The following is a 9,069-nucleotide window of genomic DNA, read 5'->3' on the forward strand; positions in this document are numbered from 1 at the left end:
CTAGGAAAGAACAAGATATTTAGCTTCCCCGTTAGAAGCCTCTGGAAACATTTATCCATTACAATCTTGGCACTGAGCCGCATGCTGGATGAGAGGATGAACAAGAGGTGCCCCGAATTCTCAGACGCACTGACCCTTGTAGGGAAGGGTCACATATACACCTGGGCCTACAGCTGGGAAGGAAGTGGCCGTGTCCTGGGAGAGGTACCCATAAGGCAGTCTAGGAATTAGAAGAGGGAGCAAGGTCTTCTGATTGCGGGCATCATGGAGGAGCTGACACTTGCGGTAGGGGAGGATTGAATCAGGGAAGATGAGACGCAGAGTGGTACCCAGCAGAGAGAAGGGAATGTGCTGAGGGCCTGGGCTGTCAGGATTCAGGACCCAGATACAGACCCAGGCATGATTTTCGCGTTGACCTTGGGCAAGTACATTTCCCTGTGTGAGTCTCAGATTCTCCGTCTATAAAATGGCACAGGGGCATTTCGAGGCCCCTCCCTGCACCCCTCTATGTACCATGTCTTTTGCTTTCTGTATTCTGATGCTCTGGCATCTGAGGCCTTGTTGACCTTGGAGAAACTGTCCCTCCCAGAGTCCAGCCAACCCGGATCCCACATCCCAACCGCCTCTTTGATCTGGTGGCCACGCCCTGGCCACTACCCACCTGCCCTAATCACGCCAGGGTTAGGTACAGACAACCAGGAACAGCCCCTGTGCCCCAGAGACCCTTGAATTATCCCAACTCTCCAATCTTCAGCCTGCCTGTCGTGCCTTTCCTCTTCTATCCTTGGAAGCCACAGTAAAAGCCCCTTGGCCGGAGATCCGCCCTGTCCCCTCCTCATGCTCTGCTACTTCCCCTTGTGCCCCCCACACTGGTGTCCTCCTCCTTTTGAGATCATGAGTAAGAAACTGTCTTTTTAATGGCAAGAGGTCCTGATATAGTGGCCTGACCACTGCTCAAATTTTCTACTCATTCACTACATTTTTAAACAAGGCCTTTATATTTATCCACCCCTTTTTCGTGCTTTCTACATACCAGGCGCTGCCAAGAGTGCTTTAAAAACAAGGACTCATTTCGTCCTCACCACAGCCCAATGAGGTAGGTAGCACTGCCACCTCTATTTCAGAGAGGGGGTAACCCAAGCACGGAAAGGCTCAGTCCCTTGTCTAAGGGCACACACCTATGAAGCGCCCAGCGGGAACTCAGACCCACGCACTCTGGTACAGAGACGATGCTCTGAATATTCTGCTGAGCCGCTCTCCGTGATCCAGCCATAACGGCACTAATTAAGGGACAGTAAACTGAGCTGCCTAAATTTCTCGTGTGTGAGGCCTGAGGTAGGCCAGCTGCCGGCCTGCATGGGGGCTAGCAGTGCAGGGCGGTCTCAGGATGTTCAACCTCCCTGTATCTCCGCGTGGACTGGTTTGATCCGGCTCAGCAGCTCCAAGTCCAAGTCCAAGTAGTGAGGACGCACAGTCGCGGAGCCGGACCTGTTGTGTGTTTGCCTTTCTATGCATCTGCGTCAACCTTGGCCCAGAACAAGGATTTCAAAAAGTGCCCCGCATATTTGATTTCAGAAGGACTCACCCCAAGCCGTGAAAGCAACGACAGTGGCGAGGACAAGAGCATGGAGCCACATAGTGGAAGGGCGACAGTACCCAGGGCTTGCGAGGTCTCCCTGCAGCTCAGAGGGACTGCCCTATTCAGTCCTGGACCCCAGCCCCGCCCCGAGTTACCGCCCTGAGCTGCCAATTGCCTAATCCTCTAATTGGGAGCTAGCAGAAAAGCCCTCCCTTTCCCCAGATTTCCTTGGGCTTCTATTGGGACCTCAAGCCACGCCCACCCGCAGTTTACTCTCTTTCATCAAACCACTCTGGACTATACTCTCAGATTACAGAGAGCTAAAACCTCGCCCAACTACTTGTTAGATAAGGGTTTCTCCCTTGCAGGACTTTAACCTCAGTGCGCTGTGAGGGTCCTCAAAGGCCCGCACCAGCAGGCAGATGCTTTTAGGCAAAGGGGAGCTTTAATCTGAGGTCCTCAGAAAAAAAACTGTAAAATGTTAGAGCCACTCACACCTCACAGCTCAGCTGGGTAAGTTAGGACATATCTCAGCTCCCAGAGCTTGTGTTTCATAGCGTTGCAGGCTCTCAAGCTTGGAAACGATTTTAAATTTCATCTAGTCCCCTTTCTGAGGCCTGAATTACCTTCACAGTGTCCTGCCAACTGGCCCAGCCTCCTGTCACACACCATCAGTGTCAGAGAACTCACTACTTTTCAAAGCAGGAATTTTTGGACATAATGTAAAAAATGAACTTCATCTATTCGTAGTCCCTGGCTCTAATCATCCACCCATCCATGTACCCACCCATTCTGTGAACATTAACCAAAATGCTGGGCACCTGGCCACGTATAATGGATACAAAGGCCAATTCAAGAAATGGTTCAGCATCTTTTTTTTTTTTTTTTTTTTTTTTTTTTTGGTTTTAACCATATACCTTTGCTTTTTGAAAAATTTTTTTATTTTACTTTCAGTTATAGGGTACATGTGCACAACGTGCAGGTTTGTTACCTATATATGCACGTGCTATGTTGGTGTGCTGCACCCATTAACTCGTCATTTACATTAGGTATATCTCCTAATGCTGTCCCTCCCCTCTCCCCCCTCCCCACAACAGGCCCCGGTGTGTGATGTTCCCCTTCCTGTGTCCAAGTGGTCTCATTATTCAATTCCCACCTGTGAGTGAGAACATGTGGTGTTTGGTTTTCTGTTCCTGCGATAGTTTGCTGAGAATGATGGTTTCCAGCTGCATCCATGTCCCTACAAAGAACACCAACTCATCCTGTTTTATCACTGCATAGAATTTCATGGTGTATATGTGCCACATTTTCTTAATCCAGTCTGTCACTGATGGACATTTGGGTTGATTCCAAGTCTTTGCTATTGTGAATAGTACAGCAATAAACATACGTGTGCATGTGTCTTTATAGCAGAATGATTTATAATCCTTTGCATATATACCCAGTAATGGGATGGCTGGGTCAAATGGTATTTCTAGTTCTAGATCCTTGAGGAATCGCCACACTGTTTTCCACAATGGTTGAACTAGTTTACAGGCCCACCAACAGTGTAAAAGTGTTTCTATTTCTCTACATCCTCTCCAGCACCTGTTGCTTCCTGATTTTTAACAATTGCCATTCTAAGTGGGGTGAGATGATATCTCACTGTGGTTTTGATTTGCATTTCCTTGATGGCGAGTGATGATGAGCATTTTTTCATGTGTCTGTTGGCCATATGAATGTCTTCTTTTGAGAAGTGTCTGTTCATATCCTTTGCCCACTTTTTGATGGGGTTGTTTTTTTCTTGTAAATTTGTTTGAGTTCTTTGTAGATTCTGGATATTAGCCCTTTGTCAGATGAGTAGATTGCAAAAATTGTCTCCCATTCTGTAGGTTGCCTGTTCACTCTGATGGTAGTTTCTTTTGCTGTGCACAAGCTCTTTAGTTTAATTAGATCCCATTTGTCAATTTTGGCTTTTGTTGCCATTGCTTTTGGTGTTTTAGACATGAAGTCCTTGCCCGTGCCTATATCCTGAATGCTATTGCCTAGGTTTTCTTTTAGGGTTTTTATGGTTTTAGGACTAACATTTAAGTCTCTAATCCATCTTGAATTAATTTTCATATAAGGAGGAAGGAAATGATCCAATTTCAGCTCTCTACTTATGGCTAGCTAATTTTCCCAGCACCCTTTATTAAATAGGGAATCCTTTCCCCATTTCTTGTTTTTGTCAGGTTTGTGAAAGATCAGATGGCTGTAGATGTGTGGTATTATTTCTGAGGGCTCTGTTCTGTCCCATTGGTCTATATCTCTGTTTTGGTACCAGTACCATGCTGTTTTGGCTACTGTAGTCTTGTAGTATAGTTTGAAGTCAGGTAGCATGATGCCTCTAGCCTTGTTCTTTTGGCTTAGGATTGTCTTGGAAATGCGGGATCTTTTTTGGTTCCATATGAACTTTAAAGCAGTTTTTTCCAATTCTGTGAAGAAAGTCATTGGTAGCTTAATGGAGATGGCATTGAATCTATAAATTAGCTTGGGCAGTATGGCCATTTTCATGATATTGATTCTTCCTATCCTTGAGCATGGTATGTTCTTCCATTTGTTTGTGTCCTCTTTTATTTCACTGAGCAGTGGTTTGTAGTTCTCCTTGAAGAGGTCCTTTGCATCCCTTGTAAGTTGGATTCCTAGGTATTTCATTCTCTTTGAAGCTGTTGTGAATGGGAGTTCATTCATGATTTGGCTCCAGTTTTTGCCCATTTATTACGATATTGCCTGTGGGTTTGTCATAAATAGCTCTTATTATTTTGAGATATGCTCCATCAATACCGAATTTATTGAGAGGCTTAGCATGAAGGGCTGCTGAATTTTGACAAAGGCCGTTTCTGCATCTATTGAGATAATTATGTAGTTTTTTTCTTTGGATCTGTTTATATGCTGGATTATGTTTACTGATTTGCATATGTTGAACCAGCCTTGCATCCCAGGGATGAAACCCACTTCCTCATGATGGATAAGCTTTTTGATGTGCTGCTGGATTCGATTTGCCAGTATTTTATTGAGGATTTTTGCATCGATGTTCATCAGAGATATTGGTCTAAAATTCTCGTTTTTTGTTGTGTCTCTGCCAGGCTTTGGTATCAGGATGATGTTGGCCTCATAAAATGAGTTAAGGAGGATTCCGTCTTTTTCTATTGATTGGAATAGTTTCAGAAGGAATGATACCAGCTCCTCCTTGTACCTCTGGTAGAATTCAACTGTGAATCCATCTGGTCCTGGACTTTTTTTGGTTGCTAGGCTATTAATTATTGCCTCAATTTCAGAGCCTGCTATTGGTCTATTCAGGGATTCAAGTTCGTCCTGGTTTAGTCTTGGGAGAGTGTATGTGTCCAGGAATTTATCCATTTCTTCTAAGTTTTCTAGTTTATTTGCGTAGAGGTGTTTATAGTATTCTCTGATGGTAGTTTGTATTTCTGTGAGGTCAGTGGTGATATCCCCATTTATCATTTTTTATTGCATTTCTTTGATTCTTCTCTCTTTTCTTTATTAGTCATGCCAGCGGTCTATCAATTTTGTTGATCTTTTAAAAAAAAACAGCTCCTGGATTCATTTATTTTTTGGAATGTTTTTTTGTGTATCTAACTCCTTCAGTTTTGCCCTGATCTTAGTTATTTCTTGCTTTCTGCTAGCTTTTGATTGTGTTTGCTCTTGCTTCTCTAGTTCTTTTAATTGTGATGTTAGGGTGTCAATTTTAGATCTTTCCTGCTTTCTCTTGTGGGCATTTAATGCTATAAATTTCCCTCTACACACTGCTTTAAATGTGTCCCAGAGATTCTGGTATGTTGTATCTTTGTTCTCATTGGTTTCAAAGAACATCTTTGTCTCTGCCTTCATTTCGTTATGTACCCAGTAGTCATTCAGGAGCAGGTTGTTCAGTTTCCATGTAGTTGAGCGGTTTTGGTTGAGTTTCTTAGTCCTGAGTTCTCATTTGATTGCACTGTGGTCTGAGAGACAGTTTGTTATAATTTCTGTTCTTTTACATTTGCTGAGGAGTGCTTTACTTCCAACTATGTGGTTAATTTTGGAATAAGTGTGATGTGGTGGTGAGAAGAATGTATAGTCTGTTGATTTGGGGTGGAGAGTTCTGTAGATGTCTATTAGGTCCACTTGGTGCAGAGTTGAGTTCAATTCCTGGATATCCTTGTTAACTTTCTGTCTCGCTGATCTGTCTAATGTTGACAGTGGGGTGTTAAAGTCTCCCATTATTATTGTATGGGAGTCTAAGTGTCTTTGTAAATCTCTAAGGACTTGCTTTATGAATCTGAGTGCTCCTGTATTGGGTACATATATATTTAGGATAGTTAGCTCTTCCTGATGAATTGATCCCTTTACCATTATGTAATGGCCTTCTTTGTCTCTTTTGATCTTTGATGGTTTAAAGTCTGTTTTATCAGAGACTAGGATTGCAACCCCTGCTTTTTTTTTGTTTTCCATTTGCTTGGATGGAGGAATCTTCCTCCATCCCTTTATTTTGAGCCTATGTGTGTCTCAGCATGTCAGATGGGTCTCCTAAATGCACCAAACTGATAGGTCTTGACTCTATCCAATTTGTCAGTCTGTGTCTTTTAATTGGACCATTTAGTACATTTACATTTAAGGTTAATATTGTTATGTGTGAATTTGATCCTGTCATTATGATATTAGCTAGTTATTTTGCTCGTTAGTTGATGCAGTTTCTTCCTATCATCGATGGTCTTTACGTTTTGGCATGTTTTTACAATGGCTGGTACTGGTTGTTCCTTTCCATGTTTAGTGCTTCCTTCAGGATCTGTTGTAGGGCAGGCCTGGTGGTGACAAAATCTCTAAGCATTTGCTTGTCTCCAAAGGATTTTATTTCTCCTTCACTTTTGAAACTTAGTTTGGCTAGATATGAAATTCTGGGTTGAAAATTCTTTTCTTTAAGAATATTGAATATTGGCCCTCACTCTCTTCTGGGTTGCAGAGTTTCTGCAGAGAGATCTGCTGTTAGTCTGATAGGCTTCCCTTTGTGGGTAACCCGACCTTTCTCTCTGGCTGCGCTTAACATTTTTTCCTTCATTTCAACTTTGGTGAATCTGACAATTGTGTGTCTTGGAGTTGCTCTTCTCGAGGAGTATCTTTGTGGCATTCTCTGTGTTTCCTGATTTTGAATGTTGGCCTGCCTTACTAGGTTGGGGAAGTTCTCCTGGATGATATCCTGCAGAGTGTTTTCCAACTTGGTTCCATTCTCCCTGTCACTTTCAGGCACCCCAATCAGATGTAGATTTGGTCTTTTCACATAATCCCATATTTCTAGGAGAAAAACGAGTAAAAAGAAATGAACAAAGCATCCAAGACCCAGTGATTCTTAATCAGGGGTGTTCATTAAAATGCCGGAAAACTGAAAAAGACTTTTCGGTCCCATCCAAGGAAATTTTGCTTCCAATTGACTGGCTAGTGGCCTGGCCATTGGCATTTTGGAAAAGCCCTCCAAGTGATTCTTTTACTTACACCCCTGATGGAAAACTCTAAATTAAAGAGGAAAAAAAAGACACCAAGTGGCACTTAAATAAATGTCAACTTTAATTCCACAAAACATCTGACTGCATGTGGTCAGAAAGAGAAGGAAAGAGGGCCCTATATCTGGATAACTTAGTAATGTGCTCCCCCTAGCAAGATATCTACCAAAATTAGAACCATATTTGAGGATGCTGGCACTGCGAGCAATATATAAATGATGTGTGTAATGTCATCTAATATGATTGTATTTTAAAAAAAGAGTTGAGTGGTGTTTTCTAGCTCTCAGTTTTTCCAAATATCAATATAGAAATTAGTCTTCTGCAGCTGTAGAGGTAATTCAGTTTCCAGCTTGCTTTCATGTGGCCTAGAGACATTAAGTGGCCCAGAGCATCACTGATCCACCCCTCCCACAACCACCTAATCCAGAGACAACCGAATGCCTTGGACCATCTGGTGAGAGAGGTAGCTGCATGGCAGTAAGAGTCCTGCTCCGAAGTGACAAGAGCCTTAAGGTCTAGTTTTGACTTACTGCTAGCTTGCTGACACTGCATACTTGCTGAGTGATCTTGGGTGAATCCTTTCACCTCTCTGAGGTTCACTATGAAATGAGAGGTCAAGGGTCCAAAGTTTAACACCTTCAGAGGTTGGGTAATAACAGTGAGTAAAATGGACCAGGCACAGCACAAAGTGGAATGGTGCAGACTGGGGAAAGTTGAGAACTTATGCCTCTGTAAAGGGGGCAGCCACCACTCAGTTCCTGGAGATTACTCTATTTTTGCTAAGGATAATTGCACAGGGAGTGCACTGCAGAAGGATACACTTTACAGAAGGTGTCATTTGCATCATAGATGCAGACATTTATCCATGGCAGTTTCTGAAGATGTCTGTAGAAGGTTTTGAGGAAGGGGCACCTTGTAATTTGCATAAAAGGTGTTGTATGGCCCGCCAGAAGTGCTGGTTATCATGTGGGAATGCAGCTCTGTAATAGTATCTTCTGGGTTTTCTTGTTATTGTTGTTTCCTGAAGAAGCTGGAAAAATGGCATTTAATGTGAAATTTCCCTAATTTAAAATTTGCTGACAACAAATTCCAAAACAGGTTTAACGTTGTGTGAGCCAAACAAAACACTTCAGCGGGTCAGATTCAGGCTCTGAGTTGGAGATCTCTCACCCAGACGAGTTGCTGGCATCTCAGAAACCCTCCTATTCTATGCATCTTATGTAATCTTGAAGCAATTGCAAAGAAAAAATAATGACTCTGGTGAATTATATGGATATAATATGGATTATGTGGCTATACAAAGTAAGAGTGCATCCTTTGAATGACGGTATTTAACACTCTCCCTACCCTGTGACTAATTTTGATTTGTCCTTTCTTATGTAAATGCTATTTCTCCAGAGAGAGCCTCCTAGACTTTAATCTAACTTAGGTTACCTCTGTTACACTTTCTTGAAAACACCTTATTCTCCTGAGTAACACCTATCAAAGTTACAGAATGAGATATCCACTTGTGTGAATGTTTGCTTAATATCTGTTTGCTCACTCTTGGGTAGCAGCCAGGTTTTGTTCACTGCTGTATCCCTGGTGGGGATACGCCTGGTATATATCAGACGCTCAGTGTAGATTGATTGATTGATTGATTGATTGATTGATTGATTGATTATTATCTTATCTTTTTTTTTTTTTTTTTGAGAAAGATTCTTGCTCTGTCACCCAGTCTAGAGTGCAGTGGTGCAGCCTCTGCTCACTGCAACCTCCACCTCCCAGGTTCAAGTGATTCTCCCACCTCAGCCTCCCAAGTAGCTGGGACTAAAGGCACACACCACCACGCCCGGCTAATTTTTGTATTTTTTAGTAGAGATGGGATTTCACCGTGTTGGCCAAGTTGGTCTTGAACTGCTAACCTTAAGTGATGCACCCACCTCATCCTCCCAAAGTGCTGGGATTATAGCCATGAGCCACTACACCCAGCCAGTGTGG

At 42.8% G+C, this 9,069-nt stretch overlaps 1 protein-coding gene across 2 annotated transcripts in view; it reads right to left on the reverse strand.

Moving 5' to 3' along the window:
• LOC104660506 (liver carboxylesterase 1-like) overlaps window positions 1-1,710 on the reverse strand; it is a 30,862-nt gene extending 29,152 nt beyond the window's left edge. Inside the window, exon 1 of one of the 2 annotated variants that reach the window (XM_030925663.1) lies at window positions 1,586-1,710. In XM_030925663.1, the coding sequence (XP_030781523.1) occupies window positions 1,586-1,637 (52 nt within the window). In that variant the 5' untranslated portion in view covers window positions 1,638-1,710. The remainder of the gene's footprint in view (window positions 1-1,585) is intronic. The other variant, XM_030925664.1, reaches the window with a different exon arrangement.
• Window positions 1,711-9,069: the final 7,359 nt, after the last annotated feature.

The sequence above is a fragment of the Rhinopithecus roxellana genome, chromosome 20, assembly GCF_007565055.1.
Source record: "Rhinopithecus roxellana isolate Shanxi Qingling chromosome 20, ASM756505v1, whole genome shotgun sequence".
NCBI classification, from domain to species: Eukaryota; Metazoa; Chordata; class Mammalia; order Primates; family Cercopithecidae; genus Rhinopithecus; species Rhinopithecus roxellana.